Source organism: Vipera ursinii, assembly GCF_947247035.1.
Source record: "Vipera ursinii genome assembly, chromosome: 1".
Taxonomy (NCBI): Eukaryota; Metazoa; Chordata; class Lepidosauria; order Squamata; family Viperidae; genus Vipera; species Vipera ursinii.
This window is the reverse complement of record NC_139512.1, coordinates 12,102,892-12,126,218: the sequence shown is the minus strand read 5'-3', so window position 1 is coordinate 12,126,218 and position 23,327 is coordinate 12,102,892. Positions and strand designations below refer to the sequence as shown.

Below are 23,327 nucleotides of genomic sequence, written 5' to 3'. Positions count from 1 at the left end.
TTTGATAAATATATTTGATAAATGAATATATTTGATAAATATATTTGGTAAATGAATATATTTAATCAATATATGTCATGAATGAATATATTTGATAAATATTTTCCATGACTAAATACATTTGACAAATGAGCTGGATAAATAAACTGGATCAATAAACGAAGGGTTGCCAGTCGAGGGCCACCGAGCTGACCCGTGAAACGTCTCCGCGGGAGCCACCCAGCCCTGAGGACACCCAAGGACCCCACTTGGCTGAGGCCGCCCTCTCAACTTGTCTGGCGCGTTGGGCCGGCCGGTGATGGGAAGGGCTCCCGCCTTCCGTCTCGGCTACGGGGAAGCTTTGGGGTCACGTTTCGGTCTGAAGTAATCCACCTTCCCCTGTTGCAGGCTGTCCTACGCTTGGACGATATCACCTTGTGGAGGATCCCTAAAAGGGAGAGGCGGGAGTTATTCAAGCGCGTTTGCGGCAAGCCGGCCAGGTACGCGGCGGCCCTGTTCACCCGGATGATCCCCTCAGATAAGCTGCGGAGGTGGCGGAACGCCGTTAGCTATTCCGGGGGCAGAGGCAAGCGGGCTCTGCCCCACAACGTGGTGGGCCGCTTGCGACACCTCTTGTACAGACAGTATTCGGACATTATGGCGGCCGACTGGAGAAAAATCCGGTTGGAAATCGACAAGATCCTAGGGGCTTGACGGGGGCTCCTCTCCCGTTGTTGCTGCTGCTGCCGCCGCCGCCACCGCACGGCTCTTCCTAGGGGATGTTGTGTTTCTGGCTGGCTGGGCCCGGATCCCTCCAAAAGACGAGACCGCGGCGACGTGTCGAAGCGCTCTGGGCCAAAGCTGGACTCTTTGTGTGTGTCTGTGCTTGTGCTGCGGGCCGGTGATGGGCACAGCAGGTGCCACCTGTTCCCTTGTTTGGCAATGAAAAGTTGGGCCTTGCCACCCAGCAATAAAGTTCTTTCTTCTTTTTTTAACGTATTCTCTTACAATCGGTGTGATCCCTTCTTCATTTGCTCTTTTTTTAATATATATATATTACCCTGGAAGGTTGCGTTTGACGCCTGCGGTGGTCGCTTTGTGTAGCTTTGAGCCGAGACCTGGGGCTGAGCTTTTGACAATTGCTGCACAAAGGCGTGGCGTGCCATTTTGGAAGAAGGAAGACAAATAAATACATTGCTCCCTGCCCTCTTGCCTCGGCGCTCCCGTGCAGCTCTCCGTTTTCCGTGCCTGTGGGTGTCCCAGGATCCACCCACACATCGTATCAAAAAAAGATCTGATCGGAATGCCGCTATAAAAGAGGCAGGGAAAGCGACGGTTCAAAGTTTCAGTGGCATTGGAAAAAAGCGACTTTACGGCCCATTTCCGCGCAACCGTTGCAGCATCCCCACGGTCACGTGATCAAAAGTCAAAGGCTTGGCAACTGACTCGTGCTTATGTCAGTTTATTTATTTATTTATTTATTTATTTATTTTTGGGACTTATATGACGCCCTATCTCCCGAAGGACTCAGGGCGGCTAACAACAATAAAAAACAATAATACAAATGTTTTGTTTTGTGTTTTTTTTAAAGTCAATGGGGAAGACAGGGTCACCTCACAGCCGTGTGACTAACCTAGCAACTGTGTCAAGGAAGGTTGTAAAATGGCAGAAAACTCACTGAACGAACGCCTCGCTTAGCAACATCAATTCTGGGCTCAGTTGTGGTCGTATGTCGAGGGCTACCTGTACTTTTATGAAAGGAGGCTGGGTCCAAATTGGCAGGGTTGTTAAAGCTTCATACAAGAGTCCTCTCAACTTACAATCCCAACTGTGACCAGAATTTCCATTGCTAAACGAGGCGGTGCTTAAGTGAATTGCATCCAGTTTTACAACCATTTTAGAATAGAATAGAATAGAACAGAACAGAATAGAACAATAATGGAATAGAAAAATAGAATAAAATAATAGAAAAGAATAGAACAATAATAGAAGAATAGAATAGAATAGAATAGAATAGAATAGAATAGAATAGAATAGAATAGAATAGAAAATAGAATAGAAAATAGAATAGAAAATAGAATAGAAAATAGAATAGAATAGAATAGAATAGAATAGAATAGAATAGAATAGAATAGAATAGAACAGGATAGGATAGGATATGATACGATACGATAAGAAATAAGAATAGAATAGAATAGAATAGAATAGAATAGAATAGAATAGAGAATAGAATAGAATAGAATAGAATAGAAAATAGAATAGAATAGAATAGAATAGAACAGAATAGGATACAATACGATACAATACGATACAATACGATACGATAAGAAATAAGAATAGAATAGAATAGAATAGAATAGAGAATAGAATAGAATAGGAATAGGAATAGAATAATAGAATAGAATAATAATAGAATAGAATGGAACAGAACAGAGTAGACCATTTTGCCATTGGTTGTTAAGAGAATTGTGCAGTCATTAAGCAAATCGCTCGGTCATTGAGCGAATCCAGTATTCCTCCCCCTTGACTTTGGTAGTGGGAAGCTCACAAATGGTGATCCCAGGATACTGCAGCCACTGTAAAGGCATGGTTTGCCAAGCATCCAAATTTTGATGTGACTGTGGGGATGCCGTGACGGACGTAAGCGTAAGAACTGGTGGCATGTCACTTTTTTCCCCTGCCGTTGTAACTCTGAACAGTAACTAAATGAATACAGGTAGTCCTTGACTGACAACCACAATTGAGCACAAGGCTTCTGTTGCTAAGCGAGACATTTATTAAGTGAGTTTTGTCCTGCTTTACGACCTTTTTGCCACAGTTGTTAAGTGAATCACTACAGTTGCTTAGTTTGGAACACGGTCGTTAAGCGAATCTGGCTTCCCCATTGACTTTGCTTGTCAGAAGGTCGCAAAAGGGGATCACGTGACCCCGGGACCCTGCCCCCCCCCCCCCCCGTCATAAAGCTGAGTCAGTTGTCAAGCATCCGGATTTTGATCACATGACCGCGGGGACGCTGCAACAACCGTAAATCTGAAACACAGTCCTAGGTCACTTGTTTTTCAGTGGCCCTGTAACTTTGAATGCTCACTAAATGAACCGTTGGAAGTTGAGGACTACCTGCAGTTATAACTCGAGGACCACCTGTATAGACTGTAAATTACCAACCAAAAAAATTCCTTCAGTAATCTGTGCAAGATCTCTTGAGTAGTCAGCCACAGGGTAGTAAGTAACTCAGGCGTGTCCAGCCTGGGCAACTTTAAGACTTGTGGATTTCAGCTCCCAGAATCCCCCAAGCCTGGGGAATTCTGGGAACTGAAGTCCAGAGCTCTTAAAAGTTGCCAAACTTGGATATCCCCGGTGCAGCTATAACTACCTTTGAATTACCGTGTTTAGCTGCCATGTGTGGGTAAACCGCCTTTTAACTGCCTTTAAACTAGCTTGCTGGAGGCAGTTGCGCCAGGAAAAGCAACCTAGAGGAGCACGACGAGCCATGGCAAATGGGGTGGGACAGTGCTTGTCCCAAATTGTGGGTCTGTTTCTCACATACTGAACAAGTACACGAACTGTTCATTCCTAGGAGCTGGTTTTTTTTCCCATAAGTCAACCTTGTTCTCCCAAAGAGGTAGCGAGATAACGTGACGCGCCAAAACCCATTACAGACCAGAGTTTGGCCAGCATTATGACTGGACAGCCATTTGTCTGAATTGGTATAGGGTTTCCTGCCTGAGTAGTGGGTTGGACTAGATGACCTCCAAGGTCCCTTCCAACAACAACATCATTATTATTATTATTATTATTATTATTATTATTATTATTATTATTATTATTATTATTATTATTTCTTAACGTTCTTACATATGCAAAAGGAAAAGTGGTTTGCAGGAAATACAGGCAGTCCTCAACTTACGACCACACTTGAGCCCCAAACGTCTGTTGCTCAGCCAGACATTTGCTAACTTGAGTTTTGCCCCGTTTTACGATCCTTGCCAGAGTTGTTAAGTGAATCAACGCAGCTTTTAAGGTAGTATCACAGTTGTTAAGTGAATCTGGCTTCCCCCATGGACTTTTTGCTCGTCAGGAGGTCACCAAAGGGGATCCCGTGATCCTGGATGCTGCGATCGTCGTAAACGGGAGTCAGTTGCCAAACGTCTGAATGTGGATAAACGTGACCACAGAGAGACTCCCAACGGCTGTTAACAGTGTAAAAAAAATGGCCTTAAGTCACTTGGTAACTTTGCACAGTCACTAAATGAAGGGTTGTAAGTCGAGGACTACCTTGCGTATCTCGGGGGCCCGGGTGGTAACGTGCAGATTTAATTTTTAAGTGATACCATCAAGGTTCCAAAGAATTTTGTACGCTTTTACTAATAGAGTGATGGACACTAGTTTCAGCGCAAACAATAAAAGGGGGAGGGGAAGAAAATGTACTTTTTTTTTCTCGATGCAAGTGACAAGAAACCTTTGCTGGGTGTTTTGGATAATTCTGCAGAAACCGTGAAGATAAGACCTCAAGGCTTCTCCGGTGCAAAACTGGGCACTTTCAAAAACGCGGACTATTGTACATTCCCCGCTTTAACCATCCCGAATCATTAGGGCCGCTAGGCAACCCTTCTCTTGCTTTCTGATCAAGCGTTTCTCACCTCCTGCATGGCTTTACGCAGAGACGTCTTGCGCTACTACGTAAGGGAGCGAGGTAGGTGTGTGTCACGGCTGAGCATCTGTCATTTTGCCCCGAGAACAACTCGGGATTTGTCAGATGCCAAAAAGAGGAGACAAAGGGATGCCTGGATTTGAACTGGAATTGGTGGGACCAGAAGCCCGGAAAATGGAAAGCCTTCTTAAAGCATGTTTTTTTTTTTTTTTGAGTGGCAGTTCTAAGAGGCTCTCACAAAATGGTGGTACCCGTGTCCCCGACTTACGACTTACAGGTTGAGCCCCAAATTTATGTTTGCTAAGTGAGAAGTTGCAGGCATAGCCAACCCTCCTGAAGCTAGACTTATAGAGATGGAGCTTGACAGACTTGAACATCGGGCCTTGTCCAACAAAATGAAATTTAGTGGTGAAAAAAATAAGCTTCTACATTTAGGCAAGAAAAACCAAATGGAGAGATAGGGTACTATAGGTGGCACCTGGCTCAGTAGTAGCTACTGTGAGAGGGATCTTCGGAGTCCTAGTGGACAATCCCTTAAATAGGAGCCAGCCGTGTGCTGCAGCTGCCAAAAAAGCCAACACAGTGCTGGGCTGCATTGACAGAGGGAGAGAATCAAGATCACGTGAAGTGTTAATACCACTTTACAAGGCCTTGGGAAGGCCACACTTGGAATCCGGCCTCCAGTTTTGGTCACCACGATGTAAAAAAAGATGTTGAGGCTCTAGAAAGAGTGCAGAGAAGAGCAACAAAGTGGATCAGGGGACTGGAGGCTAAAAGATATGAGGAACGGTCGTTGGAATTGGGGATGTCTACTTTAATGAAGAAAAGGACGAGGGGGGACATGATAGCAGCCTTCCAGTATCTCAGGGGCTGCCCCAAAGAAGAGGGAGTCAAGCTCTTCTCCAAAGCGCCCGAAGGCAGGACAAGAAGCAACGGACGGAAACTCATCAAGGAGAGAAGCAACCTGGAACTAAGGAGAAACCTCCTGACAGCCTATCCCATTTCAGACAAATGGCTGTCCAGTCTCTTCTTAAAAACTTCCAGTGTTGGAGGATTCACAGCTTCTGGAGGCAGGTTGTTCCACTGGTTAATTGTTCCGACTGTCAGGAAGTTTCTCCTTAGTTCCAGGTTGCTTCTCTCCTTGACTAGATTCCATCCGTTACTTCTTATCCTGCCTTCAGGAGCTTTGGAGAATAGCTTGACTTCCTCTCCTTTGGGGCAGCCCCTCAAAGATTGTGAGACTGCTATCCTGTCACCCCTCGTCCTTCTCTTCATTCGATTACTAGCCATACCCAGTTCTTGCAACCGTTCTTTAATTTGGCATAGATTCTGTCTATTAGGTGTCAGCAAAATAAATAAATAAATCTGGATTCAACAGCATCTCACTGTGTCAAGAAACAAACTCGAGAGAGCACCAAGAACTCCACGGTTCAATCCTGAGCAGCAAACATTCTCTTCTACGGATAAGTGTCTCTGGCTAAAACAGACCAGAAAAGGTTGCAAAACAATAGTTTTTTTTTTTTTAAAAAAAAAAGCTTTGAGGGTTTAACCTTAGAGCGTTTCATCCTAACACCGTGACAGACAGTCCTCGGCTTACGACCCATAATTGCTTACGACCCATATTACTGTTATTATTATAATAATAATAATAATAATAACAGTAATAATAATAACAATTATTATTCAGTCAGTTTTGCCCCATTTTACGATTTTTCCTTCACCGTCGAGTGAATCACTGCGGTTGTTGTGAAGTGAATCTGGCTTCCCCCATTGACTTTGCTTGTCAGAAGGTCCCAAAAGGGGATCACATCACACACACACACACACACACACACACACACACACACACACACACACACACACGACGCTGCAAGAGTCATAAGTATGAGCCAGTTGCCGAGTGTCTCAATTTGGATCTCATGGATCTTGGGGATGCTGCAATGGTCGCAGGTGTGAAAAACGGTCGTAAGTCGCTTTTTTCAGTGCCGTTGTAACTTTGAACGGTCATTAAGTGAACTGTCGTAAGTCGAGGACTACCTGTATTGTTCCCATTGTTCGTTATGCAAAATAATGCACTGTTTTTTCTTTCTTTCTCTTTCTCTTTCTATCTCTTCCTTCCTTCTCCCTCCCTCCTTCCTTCTCTCTCTCCCATTCCCTCCTTCCTTTCTTCCCTCCCTCCTTCCTACCTACCTTTCTTTCTCTTCCTTCCTTCTCTCTCTCCTTCCTTCCTTCTCTCTCTCCCTCCTTCCATCCCTCTCCTTTCTTTCTTTCTTTCTTTCTCTTCCTTCTGTCTCCCTCTCTCCCTCCTTCCTTCCTTTCTTCCCTCCCTCCCTCTCCTTCCTTACTTACTTCCTTTTCCCCCTTCCTTCCTTCCTTCCTTCCTTCCTTCCTTCCTTCCTTCCTTTCTTTCTTTCTTTCTTTCTTTTTTTCTTTTTTTCTTTCTCTCTTCCTTCTGTCTCCCTCTCTTCTTCCTTTCTTCCCTCCCTCCTTCCTTCCTACCTTTCTTTCTTTCTCTTCCTTCTCTCTCTCTCCTTCCTTCCTTCTCTCCCTCCTTTCTTCCCTCCCTCTCCCTCCTTCCTTCGTTCCTTCCTTTCTTTCTTTCTCTTCCTTCTGTCTCCCTCTCTCCCTCCTTTCTTCCTTCCCTCCCTCCCTCTCCTTCCTTTTTTCCTCCCTTCCTTCCCTCCCTCCCTCCCTCCCTCCCTTCTTTCTTTCTTTCTTTCTTTCTTTCTTTCTTTCTTTCTTTCTTTCTTTCTTTCTTTCTTTCTTTCTTTCTTTCTTTCTTTCTTTCTTTTTTCCTCTTCCAGAAGACTTCTACTTTCTCGAAACTCAAAATGGAGATCAAGAAGAGCCGCCGTCACCCGCTGGGGAAGCCGCCCACCCGCTCCCCTTTGTCAGTGGTGAAGCAGGAAGCCTCCAGCGATGAAGGTGAGTCAAAAAACCAGGGGGGGGGGCTGCCTCTGAACGGTCCACGGGTTTTTTCCTCCGGTTGCCCTGGGCAACTGAGTGGCACAGAGGAGAGCCAAAAGACTGGAAGGGGAGTTACAGATCCACTCAATCCTCTTTTGCCAGGAGGCTCAAATCTTTGCTGGCTGCGGAGAAACCTCCGTGGTTAGCATCAAAGCCCACCTGGGCGGATTGTGAAGGGATGACACCTTCTCATCTTCCCACCATTTAGACCGCCAGCTGGGCGCTTTATTTCATAAAATCACAGGCTGCTTAATATCTTACCAGAGTCATAAAAAGGAGCAGACTAGTACATTTTAGCGTTTGTTTTTTTATTTTATTTTAAAAAAGCATCTGGTTAAAGGTATTTGAGATATCCTTTGTGCTAGAGACAAAGACAATACGTACAATAGGGTGCCAGCAGGTCATTTTTTCCCCCCCACTATTCTTTAATAATGTCATCAAATACCTCTCCCTGCTAAGGAATAATTACAGCGCTGATTTGGTTTACTGGTTAAGGCAGCAAGACTGGAAACAAAGAGACTTTAGAATTGAAAGCTATCTAGGTAACTTTGGGCCAATCACCAGGAGACGGTGAGTTCTAGTCCCGCCTTAGGCAGGAAACCCAGCTGGTTGACTTTGGGCCAATCACCAGGAGACGGTGAGTTCTAGTCCCGCCTTAGGCAGGAAACCCAGCTGGGTGACTGGGCCAATCACCAGGAGACGGTGAGTTCTAGTCCCGCCTTAGGCAGGAAACCCAGCTGGGTGACTTTGGCCCAATCACCAGGAGACGGTGAGTTCTAGTCCCACCTTAGGCACGAAACCCAGCTGGGTGACTGGGCCAATCACCAGGAGACGGTGAGTTCTAGTCCCGCCTTAGGCAGGAAACCCAGCTGGGTGACTTTGGCCCAATCACCAGGAGACGGTGAGTTCTAATCCCGCCTTAGGCACGAAACCCAGCTGGGAGACTGGTCCAATCACCAGGAGACGGTGAGTTCTAGTCCCGCCTTAGGCAGGAAACCCAGCTTGGTGACTTTGGGCCAATCACCAGGAGACGGTGAGTTCTAGTCCCGCCTTAGGCACGAAACCCAGCTGGGTGACTTTCGCCCAATCACCAGGAGATGGTGAGTTCTAGTCCTGCCTTAGGCACAAAACCCAGCTGGGTGACCTGGGGCCAGTCACCAGGAGACGTTGAATTCTAGTCTGACCTTAGTCACAAAAGACAGCTGGGCGACTTTGGGCCAGTCACCAGGAGATGGTGAATTCTAGTCCCCCCCCTTAGTCACGAAACCCAGCTGGGAGACTTTGGGCCAATCACCAGGAGACAGTGAGTTCTAGTCCCGCCTTAGGCACGAAAGCCAACTGAGTGAATTGGGGCCAGTCACCAGGAGACGGTGAATTCTAGTCCGACCTTAGTCACAAAAGACAGCTGGGTGACTTTGGGCCAGTCACCAGGAGTGGGTGAGTTCTAGTCCTTTTCTTAGACACAAAAACCTGACTTTCAACCTGTTTCAGCCCAACCCACCTCATGGGTTGTTGTGTGTGTGTGTGTGTGTGCGGTGGGGGGGGGAAATGGGAGGAGGAAGGAATATTAAGTATGTTCGCTGCCTTGAGCTACTTGTCGAGCAATAAAGGTGGGATGAAAAATAAATAAGTTTCACCAAGTTTCATGGGGGGGGTTGGGGTGGTGGGGGCTGAGGGTATTAATTGGGGTTTTAATTGTATTTTAATTGTTTTTGGGGTTTTTAGTTTCAAGGTTAGTTTAATCATTTTAATTGTTTTTAATCTATGTAATTTGTTGTATTGTTTTAAAAAAAACCTTGTGAACCGCCCTGAGTCCTACGTGAGAAGGGCGGTATATAAGTTTAATAAAATAAAAATAAAATAAAATAAAGGAAGTTGCCTCAAAAAGCTTTTATTTGGGGCTCAAATGTTCAGCCCCACCCCCACCCCAACACACACACACACACCCATGAAACTTGGTGAAACTTATTTATTTTTCATCCCACTTTTATTGCTCGACAAATAGCTCAAGGCAGCGAACATGCTTAATATTCCTTTGGGTGCTTTGGAGAATAGCTTGACCCCCCCCCCTTCTTTGTGTCAGCCCCTCAAATATTGAAGTTCACCATTTCAGCTTCTTTGCGGGAGAGGCGAACTTCCCCTTCTCGGCCCCGTCTTGTCTTTCAGAAACCCCCCTGTTTAGTGGCGAGGAAGACGCCGGCGATCCGGAGCCCCTGAAGTCCTTACTTTCCCTCCAGTGGAAAAACAAAGCGCCCAACTTTGCGGCCGAGAGGCGATTCAACGCTGCCGCGGCTCTGAGGGAGCCCTACTGTGCCATCTGCACACTCTTCTACCCCTATAACCAGGTAATTGTACAGCTCGTCCCGGGGTCAGGCCGACACCGGGGGGAGGTGTTTCTCTCAATTTACAGCGACTCGTTTAGCGACTGTTCGAAGCGGCGGCGCTAGCTAACTCTCCCTTCACACCCGTGTCGCCGCAGCCCCGCAGCCCCGTGATCAAGATTTGAGCCCTCGGCAACTGGCACATATTTACAATTTTACAGGCTGTTTGTGCTGCTCAGGCTGCTCCTGGCCTCTTCAACAGGAACAGTGTGTTTTCTTTTGTTGTCGTTTTTTTTCCGCCCTCCAGCCCTGGCCACTTTCAGCTGCGTGGACTTCAGCTTTGCTGCTCTGGGGAATTCTGGGAATTTGAAGCCCAGTCGGACTGTGATGTGGTACGGGCGGTCCTCGATTTTGACGGCCGCCATGGGGCCCCCCGAATCTTGCTTGCTAAGCGAAACATTTGTTCAGTGAATTCTGTCGAAACAACCGGCTGTCTTTCGGTCAGAGCGGAAGAAGCTTCTTAAGATGAGAAGGGAAACGTCTTCCAGCAAAAAAAAAAAAGTCCAGTTGCTTTTTGAGGAAAGAAAACACCTGACTAGGATCACTTGTGTTTGTCTTTGCGTAGATAAGCCCCCGGCCTTCTTTCAAGGTCATTCAGTGAAGTCTCCCCCAGTGAGTTTTTAATGGCAGCGCAGCTTATACAAGTTTTGACTACGAATCGCTGCAGCAGCTTTGTCGTTCCGGGCTGGCCAGAATGGATTTTTGCCATCTGAACTGTCCCGGAGTTGAACTAAATCAGAAATTTATGGGCCAAAACCAGCAGTTTTGGACTCGGCAACGTATTGGCTATCTCTGCAGCCATTGGACAGTCAATGTCATATTGCAGGCTTGGCTCTCAGCCATCCTGGCCACTGCGTTGCGTTTTTTTTTTCCTTTCTTTTTTTTTTTTTAAACAAACTGCTGTTTTTCAGTTGCCTTCCAAAGCAGTCCCGGGTAGAACGTTTTACAGTAGCCTAAACCTGCGGTGATAAGGACAGAAGACCCTTTCATCCAGGCTTTAACCATCCAGGAACGACCGTAACTGGTGCACCAGTCTTGAGTTGGCCAAAGTCCCCCTTGGCCGCAGCTTCCACCTCTGCGCTCGGCAGAAGCGCCAGGGCCAGGAGGACTTCCAAATTGTGGTCCTGTTTTTTCGAGGCAGGGACAACCATGCCCAGAACAGTAATTGGGGCAGCGAAACGCGTCAGGACGGTACAATAATAATAATAATAATAATTATAATAATTATTATTATTATTATTATTATTATTATTATTATTATTATTATTATTATTATTATTATCTAGCTGGTAATTCCGCTTGCCGCAACCAGCTCTGCCTGTATTCATTTCATTCGAGCTAGTTTTGTTTATTGGCGGTCACGTTTTTCGTCAAGAATTATTGCAACGCTTGCCTTTCTGGATTGGCTTTCATTCTTTTGTCGTTACTGGCCCGGTTCTGTCGAAATTGATTCAACTTTTGCATTTGTTGAATCGACCTGCAGCCAGTGGCCCCGTTCCGATCTCTGTTGCTATCTCAGGTGGGGTGGATCTATCGGGATCCCGATAAGAGTCTCAACCTGAACCAAGAGGTGACGCCTCCTGAAGCCTTCATCTTGATGATCAATAGCAGTGAGGAGATAAATCGAGCACTAAGGCCTTGTCTAATGTGGGAAAGCCAACCTCAACAGCTCTTGCCCCGTTGCTACTAAGTGAAAAGCCGCATGCTAAGATGGGTTGGGGCCTTCATAAAATCTGGGATGGGGTGTGTGTGTTCTCAACCCTTCCCTACAGAATCAGCTATTTCCAATGGTTGATGCTATCTATCAACAGTCCCCGAGGTCCAAAAGAACGAGGAGGGGCTTAATCCTAGATCTTGATGGAGGTCATCTACCAGAACAGCCTGTGCCACATCAGATTGGGAGAGATCTTATTCTAGATCAGGGGTAGGCAACCTTGGCTCTTTTTATGACTTGTGGACTTCAACTCCCAGAATTCCTGAGCCAGCATGGCTCAGCTTGGAAACCTCTCCCTTTTCCTTCAGCATGGCTGGCTCAGGAATTCTGGGAGTTGAAGTCCACAAGTCATAAAGCGGCCTAGGCCTAGGCCAGGGGTAGGCAACCCTGGCTCTTTTGTGACTCGTGGACTTCAACTCCCAGAATTCCTGAGCCAGCATGGCTCAGCTTGGAAACCTCTCCCTGTCCCCTCAGCCTGACTGGCTCAGGAATTCTGGGAGTTGAAGTCCATGAGTCATAAAAGGGCCAAGTTTGAAGACCCCTCCTCTAAAGGTACAAACCAGTAGTTCCACCGGATGTAGAGTTGGTCTATAGCAGGGGTGGGCAACCTTGGCTCTTTTGTGACTCGTGGAGTTCAACTCCCAGAATTCCTCAGCTGGCATGGCCCAGCTTGGAAACCTCTCCCTTTCCCCTGAGCGTAGCTGCCTCAGGAATTCTGGGAGTTGAAGTCCACGAGTCACAAAAGAGCCAAGGTTGCCTATCCCTGTTCTAGATAATCAACTGTCGAGTCGCATTTTAATTGGGGGGCATGGATTTTTTTTCTCTACTGAAATTCCCTTTCTACACCGACCACCAGCGTATTTGAAAAGGGCCAGCTTTTCCATCCTCTTAACAAACCAGGGACGCGGTGGCTCAGCGGGTTAGGACGCTGAGCTTGTCGATCAGAAGGTCGGCAGTTTGCCGGGTCGAATCCCGAGTGCTGCGTAACAAGAGTGAGCGCCTGTTACTCGTCCCAGCTTCTGCCAACCTAGCAGTTCGAAAGCACGTCAAAATGCAATTAGAAGAATAGGGACCACTCCGTTGGGAAGGTAACAGCGTTCTGTGCGCCTTTGGCGTCTAGTCATGCCGGCCACATGACCACGGAGACGTCCTCGGACAAGCGCTGGCTCTTCGGCTTTGAAACGGAGATGAGCACCGGCCCCTAGAGTCGGAAACGACTAGCACGCATGTGCGGGGGAACCTTTACCTTTACCTAACAAACCAGGAAAGAGAGGTGTCTATGCAGATTCTCCCATCATCCAGGTCACGGTTGTCCCAAAAGCGCTTTATCCAAAAGCAACCGGGCTTTCTTGTTTGGGGGGGGGGTTTTCCCCCTCAAAATCGTTTCACTTCTCATCCAAGAAGCTTCTTCAATTCCGTTCAGTTCTTCAGAAGCTTCTTGGATGAGATGCGAAACATTTTCGAGGGGGGGGGAAAAGAAAACCACCAAGAAAGTCCAAGTTGCTTTTTGTGGTGGGGGGGGCAAAAAAGCCCCTTTGTGATAGTAAAGAAGATTGTTCCTCTCCGAACGAAATCCTAGATGTCGAACTGTACTCTTTGATTCAATCTCTAGAATTTTGATTTCTTGCAATTCTAGGGAGCGGATAAACCCAAATGGTTGAGACCACGGTTGGCTTGCCAACTTGTTCTCCTGAACTCAAAAAAAAAAAAAAAAAATCAAAAAAAGAAATGCTAGTTTGCCAAGGACTTCCTCTTTCGTTTTAAAAAAGGGAGAACAGATGCTTTTTCGCTTTAAAAGAGGTCCGGGGGGTGTGTGTGGTAAATCGGCACTCGGAGTTCACCCCGCTCGTTCTGACGGGCAGCAAAGCAAAAAGAAAGCGGAGAGGGCAGCGTAATAACGACCGGGGGGAAATAATTCCTTTATTGCTGTGGAGACGAACCCGCTTCTCTGGAGGGGTTAAGAAAGATGGATTCCCTTGCAATAACAATTTGGATGATTTGTTTTTCTGCTCCCAAGGTCTTGCCGATGGAAAAAGAGACAGCTCCGCTTCCCGGGGCTGAAAACCCCTCACTCCAGCCACCTTTCAGAAACGGGCAGAAAACCAGGCCTCTGGTCCCTGAAATGTGCTTTACCTCAAGCAGTGAGAACACGGAGCCCGTCCCGTCCAACTCCTACATCGGAGACGATGGGAACAGCTTGTTGATCTCCTGTGCCAAATGCTGCCTGCAAGTCCACGCCAGTAAGTGCCCGCTTCCTGATTTTTGTGCTGCGGCAATTTTTCTGCCTGTCTTCTCGTGCCCAAAAGACCTGCTTCCTCCTCTGCGTCGAAGGGGATCCCCTCCTTTGAACAGGATAACGAGAGTGGGAAGGGACCTTTGGAGGTCATCTAGTCCAACCCTCTGCCCAGGCAGGACATCCTATACCGTTTCAGATCAACGGCTGTCCCAGTCTCTTCTTAAAAACATCCAGTGGTTTTAGGAGCATCCACAGGTCTTCTGGAGGCAGGTAGTCCCACTGGTTAATTGTTCTCACTGTCAGGAAGTTTCTCCTTAGTTCTGGGTTGCTTCTCTCCTTGATTGGTTTCCATCCGTTGCTTCTTTTTCCTGCCTTCAGGCGCTTTGGAAAATAGCTTGACTCCCTCTTCTTTGGGGCAGCCCCTCAAATTTTGGAAGACTGCTATCATGTCCCCCCCTCGTCCTTCTGTTCGTTAAACTAGACAAGTTTAAGTTCTTGGTTTGTTTAAATATTTCAGTCCTCCCTTTACGACCACAGCTATACAATTTTTTAAATAATAATAATAATAATAATAACAACAACAATAACAATAACAGTAATAAAGCTGGAAGGGACCTTGGAGGTCATATAGTCCAACCCCCTGCTCAGGCAGGAAACCTTATACCATTTTAGACAAATGGCTGTCTGGTCTCTTCTTAAAATCTTCCAGTGTTGGAGCATTCACAGCTTCTGGAGGCAGGTAGTTCCACTGGTTAATTGTTCCAACTGCCAAGAAGTTTCTCCTTAGTTCCAGGTTGCTTCTCTCCTTGATCAGACTTGGCAACTGACTCATATTTATGACGGCAGCAGTGTCCCGGGAGTCCCGGGATCCCCTTTTGCGACCTTCCGACCTGCAAAGTCGATGGGAGGAAGCCAGGTTCGCTTAGCAGTCGTGCGAACTCGCTTAACAACTTCAGTGATCCCCTTAACGACCGTGGCAAGAAAAGTCGTAAAACAGGGCAAAACATACTTGACAACGCTTAGCAACGGAAACGTGAGGCTCAGTTGTGGCCGTAAGTCGAGGACCACCTGTTTGTTTTTTTTAAGGTATTCCGATGCTAGCAAGGCCCTCTGGAGGAGGAAAAAAAAATCTTAATTTTTAGAAGCTGGAGTTAAAATTGACTTCTGGCCCTTAACGGTTGGGAGTCTGGATCCTTGCCACCTCTGGATCCTCTGCTGGAGCCCTGGGAGTTTGAGGATCCTGGGCCAGATGTTAGCTGTTCTTGACAATGTCCTTTTCTGATACGGATCCCGGGACCTTTTGGAAGCGCTCTCCCAGCTTGGGAGCCCTAGCCCCACTGGGATCACTTTGGCCTTGGCTTTCTCCATCCTCTCGAGTTCCTCCTGGTACTCCTGTAGGCTTTGCTCATCCTTTTGCCTGATGCTGCTGTCTCTTGGCACTGCTACGTCTGTCGTGGGATACGTGGGCTCTGCCATCGGGACGTAGGAAGGCCTAGACACCCATAGGCTGCGCAGACATTCCTGCACCCAACTCCAGCCCCGGGTGGTAGCGTTCAGTGCACGCTACTCCTTACCTGCGTCTTCTACCCGGCCACTGCGTGTTGAACTGAGGCCTCTCTACATAAATCCACACCTTCCTTTCTCATTCCTCTTCCCCCGAGGGAGGGAGGGAGGGAGGGAGGAAGGAAGGAAGGAAGGAAGGGAGGGAGGGAGGGAGGGAGGGAGGGAGAGACTGGACAGCCATTTGTCTGAAATGGTATAGGGTCTTGTTTGAGCAGGGGGTTGGACTAGATGACCTCCAAGATCCCTTCCAACTTTATTATTATTATTATTAAGTGTCCAAATTTTGATGATGTGACCAGAGGGATGCTTCAACAGTCGGAAGGAAGGAAGGAAGGAAGGAAGGAAGGAAGGAAGGAAGGAAGGAAGGAGAGAGAGAAATGGAGAAGGGAAAAGAAAAGAAATGGGAGGGAGGGAGGGACAAAGGGAAGGAAGGAAGGAAGGAAGGAGAAATGGAGAAGGGAAAAGAAAAGAAATGGAAAGAAAGGGCGGGAGGATAGCTCATGAATGAATTGGGCTCTGTAGGAGGCTTGGGATACAATGCTAAAATTAAAAGCTGAAGGAGAAGGAGGGAGTGGGGATGGCTAGGCAGGCAGGCTGGAAGCGAAAGAGGAAAGAAGGAATGGGGCTGGCTGGAGAATTCTGGGTTTTGAAATTCCCCCCCCCCACCCATCTTAATCTTGCTGCGATTGATTGAGAAACATGGGGACAAAGGGTAATGAGAAACTGCCTTGCCGCAAAGCTCTGCCTTGGTTGATTAGCTCTATTAAAAACAACTCAGAGGTTCGACAAAGGTGAGGCGACCTGTCTATCCCCAACTGGGCTTCCAGCTTTCTTCACAAAGCTGTTGAGTTTTATGCAACTTATTTTCGGGCAAGACCCGCAGTTTGCATTTCGGCTTTCTAATCCGATTTCCAAGAAACAAGCCCGCCAGCTGTCTTTTTCTTTCTTTCTTTCTTTCTTTCTTTCTTTCTTTCTTTCTTTCTTTCTTTCTTTCTTTCTTTCTTTCTTTCTTTCTTTCTTTTTTTAAAAAAGGAATTATTTATTTAAATTAATCACATATACCAGCACGTGAAGGCGCCCTTCTATAGGTTTCTGTTTGACAGAAGGGGAAAGAAAAGAGATAGGAAGGAAATGGATATAATTAACAAAAGCTCCATTTGGCCTCTGGGATAATAATAATAATTATTATTATAGGTAGCCCTCAAAATTTCTGCGGCTAAGCGAGACATTTGTGAAGTGAATTTCCCTCCCCCCCCCCCGTTTTACGACCTTTTTTGCCACAGTTGTTAAGTGAATCACTGCAGTTGTTAAGTGAGTCACACGGTCGTTAAGCGAACCTGGCTTCCTCGTTGACTTGGCTTGTCAAAATTTCGCAAAATGGGATCACAGGACCTGGGGACACGGCAACCGTCATAAATATGAGTCAGTTGCCAAGCCTCTTGAGTTTTGATCACGTGACCGCGGGGATGCCGCCACGGTCGTAAGTGTGAAAAACGGTCCTAAGTCCCTTTTTTCAATGCCATTGTAACTTCCAAGTGGTCGATAAATGAACTGTTGTAATTTGAGGACCACCTGTAACTCCCATAGTTGCCTCTTAAGTAAAATTATTCAGCGTTACCTTTTGTTTAAATGTTTTTTCACATGTATTTCGGGGGGGGAACCCCTGTCTATTTTATCTTCCCAAAGAGAACATTCTAGAAATGAAACACTTGAGGACTGGATTCTTCTGGAGATTGGACAGAAGAACTATTTTATTTATTAAATATCTGAAATGTTATGCCATTTGTCTGAAATGGTATAGGGTTTCCTGCCTGAGCAGGGGGTTGGACTAGATGACCTACAGTGTCCCTCCCATCATCGTTGTTGTTGTTATTATTATTATTATTATTACTACTTATCTTTCAAGCGACTCTGGATGTCTTACAGTGCCTTAAATCAGAGGGCCCCAAACCCCGGTTGCGTGGACCGGTAATGGGCCACGGCATGCCACAACCAGTCCACACAGCCTCGGGATGCAGGCAGCACACAAAGCCACGTCCCTTTTAGTCTGCGGAAAATCCTCTCTGCACGGACCCGGTCCCCGGTGCCCAAAAGGTTGGGGACCTCTGCCGTAAATAACAATACAGCAATTAAAACCATTTATCCTACCGTGGTTTTCCCCAAAATAAGACCCACCCGGAAAATAAGCACTAGACCAGGGGCTGTCAAACTGCCGGCCCGCCGTCCAGATGCGTCATGGCAAAACCACACCCACACCATTGCCGGCAACGGGGGGAAAAAGTTGTGAGACGTCGCGAGTTTGATACCCCTGCCCTAGGTTGATTTTTATTTTTTTTTAGGGTGCACCTAATACGAGCCCTACCCCAAAAACTGGACAGCCATTTGTCTGAAATGGTATAGGCCGCAGGGGTAGGCAACCTCGGCTCTTTTATGACTCGTGGACTTCAACTCCCAGAATTCCTCAGCCAACTTGGCTCAGCTTGGAAACCTCTCCCTTTCCCCTCAGCACGGCTGGCTCAGGGATTCTGGGAGTTGAAGTCCACGAGTCATAAAAGAGCCAAGGTTCCCCACCCCTGGTATAGGGTTTCCTGCCTCAGCAGGCGACTGGACTAGATGACCTCCAAGATCCCTTCCAATTTTATTATTATTATTAAAAATAATAATTGGCCAGTACAGTAGGCGGCGAGCTTGCGGTTGGCCGACAGTGTCTAGCAGTAGCTGCAACCCACACAGCACAGGTAAGTCCGAGCGCAAAGGGGGGGGGCAGGCAAGCGATCCGGATGTATTGTGCGTCCGCTCAACTCATGGGAGGTTTGTGCGGCGGAGGCATGCGGAGGCAGAGGCACTGGGGTAGGGAAGGCAGGTGGTCCCGATGCACTGCCCTCTCCGTCCCACCGTCTCTTGGCTTGCCCGTGGCTGTGCCAGGGCAGGCAGCCATGCAGCACATTGCAGTCACCTGTCTCTCTCCCCCCCACACCCCCGTGCTTCTGCCTCTACCTACTGCCGATGCCACCACACAAGCCAGGCACCCGTGCAGCACGTCCGAATCGTCTGTCGGACTCACCTGCACTGGCCCAAGGGGCTGGCGAGCTGCGGCTTCTGCCGGACGCCGTCACCCCACCCCCCACCCCAGCTCTCGCCGCCTCTTATGTACCAAGCTGATCACCCTGATACCGTGTTCCCCCCCCCCAAAAAAAACGCCCTAATGCGTGCCCAAAACAAGAAAGATAAGACCGGTTCTTATTTTCGAGGTAGCTTTAACCTCCCAAGAGATCCGCTGTTTACGTATTTTCCTCTTTGTGCTGTTGCGCCTACTTTTTTGCTGACGGCGAACGAAGAAAGAACACTCATCTTTCATTGAGTTGGATTGAAATGACCGCTCGCCAAAGCGGTCCGCGCAAGGGATTTTTAAACGATTGCGTTGTTCTCGTCTTTTTTTTTTTTTTTTTACCTTTCCAGTTTGATACTTCATTTTCTTTGATTTCTGTTTTTCTGTTACAGGTTGCTACGGGATACGCCCGGATCTTGTGAATGAAGGCTGGACCTGTTCCCGTTGCTCAGCAAACGCACTGCTAGCGGTAGGCAAACCTCTTTCTTGGCAACCAAAAATGGCTAAGGTTGAGGGGTTGGATCCTAGCGTGAATGCTAGCGTTGATTCCAAGGGGGCTTTGGTGATTCTTTCGGTGGTGGGGCTGAGGAAGAGGAAGAGGATGGATGATGAAGAAAAACACAAAGGCAACACAGTTCTAGGCTGCATCGACAGAGGGAGAGAGTCCAGATCAGGTGAAGTGTTAATACTGCTTTACAAGGCCTTGGTAAGGCCACACTTGGAATGCTGCATCCAGTTTTGGTCACCACGGTGTAAAAAAAGATGTGGAGACTCTGGAAAGAGTGCAGAGAAGAGCAACAAAGATGACTAGGATAGAATAACAGTTGGAAGGGACCTTGGAGGTCATCTGGTCCCTACTCAGGGAGGAAACCCTATATACCATTTCAGACAAATGATTTTCCAATCTCTTCTTAAAAACTTGCAGTGTTGGAGCACCGACAACTTCTGGAAGCAAGTCGTTTCATTGTTCCCACTGGCGGGAAATTTCTTCTTAGTTCTAGGTTGATTAGGGGACTGGAGACTAAAACGTACGAAGAACAGTTTCAGGAATTGGGTATGTTTCATTTCATGAAAAGGAAGGGCTAGGGGTGATATGATAGCAGTGTTCCAATATTTATGGGGCTGCCCCAAAGAAGAAGGAGTCAAGCTCTTCTCCAAAGCACCTGAAGGCAGGACAAGAAGCAACGGATGGAAACTAGTCAAGGAGAGAAGCAACCCAGAACTAAGGAGAAATTTCCTGAGAGTGAGAACAATAAATCAGTCGAACAACCTGCCTCCAGAAGTTGTGAATGCTCCAACACTTTTAAGAAGAGATTGGACAACCCTTTGTCTGAAGTGGAATAGGGTTGGACTAGAACAGGACCCTTCAAACTTGGCCCTTTTATGACTTGTGGACTTCAACTCCCAGAATTCCTCAGCCAGGCACGCGTGCCTGGCTGAGGAATTCTGGGAGTTGAAGTCCACAAGTCATAAAAGGGCCAAGTTTGAAGACCCCTGAACTAGAAGACTTTCAAAGGTGCCTTTTAACTGTGTTATTCTGTTCTGCTCTTCTCCCTACACCCAACTTCAAAGTTTCTGAATACTTTTTAGGAATCAAAGAACTTATCAAAGAAAGTTCCAACCTAGAGACTAAGGAGAAATTTCCCGGACCGTGAGAACAATTAATCAGTGGAACAGCTTGCCTCCAGAAGTTGTGGGTGGAGATTTGAAGAAGAGATTGGACAACCATTTGTCTGGAACGCTATAGGATCTCCTGCTTGAGCAGGGGGTTGGACTAGAAGACCTCCCAAGGTCCCTTCCAACCCTTTTATTCTGTTATTAAATATGCTGTGATCATTGTTTTTGTTTTAGAAGGATCCAGAAAGTGCTTTATCAGGACTCAGGGGCAGAACGAGGGCAGGCAGAGCTGAGAGGTGGCGTTAAGCAGGTTATGGGTTTAGAGTCCTTACGTTCTCACAAGCACTCCCAAGTACATCCCCGCCTGAATTCCGTCGACCCTAATCTGAAGCTAGTTTACTGCTGAATTTTATTTCAACAGATTCTTAGGCATAAAGGTAAAGGTAAAGGTAAAGGTTCCCCCGCACATGCGTGCTAGTCGTTTCCGACTCTAGGGGCCGGTGCTCATCTTCGTTTCAAAGCCAAAGAGCCAGCACTTGTCCGAGGACGTCTCCGTGGTCATGTGGCCGGCATGACTAGACGCCAAAGGCGCACGGAACGCCGTTACCTTCCCACCGGAGTGGTCCCTATTTTTCTACTTGCATTTTTACGTGCTTTCGAACTGCTAGGTTGGCAGAAGCTGGGACGAGTAACAGACGCTCACTCTGTTATGCGGCACTCGGGATTCGACCCGCCAAACTGCCGACCTTCTGATCGACAAGCTCAGCGTCCTAACCCACTGAGCCACCGCGTCCCTTTTTCTTAGGCATAGACTTGAATAAATCTTCTGTGCTGCCACCTTTCATACAGTCCTGATTCTTCGTGCCTCACACCAGGGTGCTGAATGTAATTCTTTCCTTTCCCTTCCACTGCCCCACAAGTCCCCAGATATTTTGGTGGGATATTTTTCTCCCTTTTTTAAATATAATTTTTCCGTGTTGCTTCCCCAGGATTGCTGTCTCTGTAATCTGAGAGGAGGAGCTCTTCAAAGAACTACGGATGGAAGGTAAACCGGCTATAAAACTTTACAGCCCTCTCTTGAGCGCTTTACAAATCTCAGCATTTTGCCCCCAACAATCTGGGTCCTCATTTGACCGACCTCAGAAGGCTGGAAGGCTGAATCCATCTTGAACCAAGGGGGTCTTCAAACTTGGCCACTTTAAGGCTTGTGGACTTCAACTCCCAGAATTCCTCAGCCCAGAGAATTCTGGGAGTTGAAGTCCACAAGCCTTAAAGCAGCCAAGTCTGAAGACCCCCTGTATCAATATAACTTGAACCAATCTGCACGTTGTGCTGTCCGATTGGCGGTATTAAACCTCTTTTGTTTTATGATCAGAATTGGATCTTTTGGGCAGGGGCAGAGATTCCCGTCGCACCTCTACCCCTCTCTTAGGGATAACCCCGATCTCTTTGGACGATTCTTACGGTGTTGAGAGGGGACAATGAACATTTCAATTTCTTTCCTCCCCCCCCCCCCCCCATCTTGGGACGCTTTGCAGGTGGGTGCACGTAATCTGCGCCATCGCCGTCCCGGAAGCCCGTTTTGTCAACATCCTGGCACGCCACCCTGTGGACATCACAGCCATCCTTGAGCAACGGTGGAAATTGGTAAGAGGCACCTACCTTGAGCCCGTTCTCGAAGTCAGGTGGAAACTGGGGACTCCTTGGGGAAGGGAAATGGACCTTCCCCGGTTAGTAGTCCCGGCGGGCCTCGGCTGGAAGCGAGTATGGGTAGCTCAGGGTTGAAGTGTGGGGGTCTCTGGTGCTCTTTGGGGTGTTTCGTTAACCGACTAAGTAACATCATCAGTGCTAGAAGGAGAGGGGTTTGTAGAATGGTGGTGGTGGTGGTGGAGGAGGAGGAGGAGGAGGACAACGACGACGACGACTGTGGGGTCCCTGATACTCTCTCAGCTTGTTTCTTCTCTTGCAAACATTTCAGTACCCAGCTAGGTAACATCATCACTTCTAGAAGGAGAGGGATTTGTAGAGTGGTGGTGGTGGTGGTGGTGGAGGAGGAGGAGGAGGAGGAGGAGGAGGAGGAGGAGGAGGACTTTGGGGTCCCTGATGCTCTCTCAGCTTGTTTCTTCTCTTGCAAACATTTCAGTACCCAGCTAGGTAACATCATCAGTGCTAGAAGGAAAGAGGCTTGCAGACTGGTGGTGCAGGAGGAGGAGGACCGTGGGTCCTTGGGACTCTCCAAGCTTGGTTGTTTTCTTGCAGATGTTTTACAACTAGGTAACACCAATACTAGAAGGGGGGTGAGGTTGATAGAGAGAGAAGGAGGATTGTGGGGTCCTTGGTGCGCTCTCTCAGCTGGGTTGTTTTCTTGCAGACGTTTTGTGAACCAACTGCGTAACATCATCAATGCTAAAAGGAAGGGGGGGGTTGCAGGGAGGAGGAGGAGGAGGAGGACTGTGGGGCCCTTGGTGCTCTCTAAACTTGGTTCTCTTCTTGCAGACATTTCATGACCCAACTAGGTAGCATCATCAGTGCTAGAAGGAAGTGGTAGTTGTGGATTGGAGGAGGAGGAGGACAGCAACTGTGGGGTGCTTGAGCTGGGTTGTTTTCTTGCAGACATTTCATTACCCAACTAGGTAACATCATCAGCGCTAGTAGGGAGGGGGAGTTGTGGAGAGGAGGAGGAGAGGAGTGTGGGGTCCTTGCTGCTCTCTGAGCTGGGTTGTTTTCGTGCAGACATCTCATTACCCAGCTAGGTAACATCATCAGCGCTAGTAGGGAGCGGGGCTGGCTCTCACTTGCTTAGGCACAAGTGGCTTTTCCCAGACAGGCTGGTGGGAGCGTTGTTTTCTTCTCGGTGATTCCCTGATTAGGCTGTTGTTTACTGTTTGGTTGCTTGTCCCACTTGGTAATTTCATGCCTGGAAGATCAGACAGCCTCTCTCATGCTTTGGGGAGCTTCGCCCTTCCCTCTTGTGCAAGTGGGGTTTGGGACCCTGTTGCAGAGGTTAAAAAAAAAACATATTTATTATTCCAGCAGGAGTGACAGCAGCACATTGATAACACAAGCGATAAATTGCACCCAGCCGGCTCCTTTATGGATAACCTGACATT

At 47.5% G+C, this 23,327-nt stretch overlaps 1 protein-coding gene across 7 annotated transcripts in view; it reads left to right on the top strand.

The window, feature by feature from the left end:
- KDM4B (lysine demethylase 4B) overlaps positions 1-23,327 on the top strand; it is a 262,102-nt gene that overhangs the window by 225,081 nt on the left and 13,694 nt on the right. The window contains exons 13-18 of one of the 7 annotated variants that reach the window (XM_083363244.1): positions 7,438-7,555; positions 9,764-9,942; positions 13,710-13,932; positions 18,993-19,069; positions 21,207-21,262; positions 21,756-21,864. In XM_083363244.1, the coding sequence (XP_083219370.1) occupies positions 7,438-7,555; positions 9,764-9,942; positions 13,710-13,932; positions 18,993-19,069; positions 21,207-21,262; positions 21,756-21,864 (762 nt within the window). Of the gene's footprint in view, positions 1-387; positions 3,057-7,434; positions 7,556-9,763; positions 9,943-13,709; positions 13,933-18,992; positions 19,766-21,206; positions 21,263-21,755; positions 21,865-23,327 lie in introns of those variants that run through there. The other 6 variants (XM_083363243.1, XM_083363245.1, XR_014492596.1 and 3 more) reach the window with 6 other exon arrangements.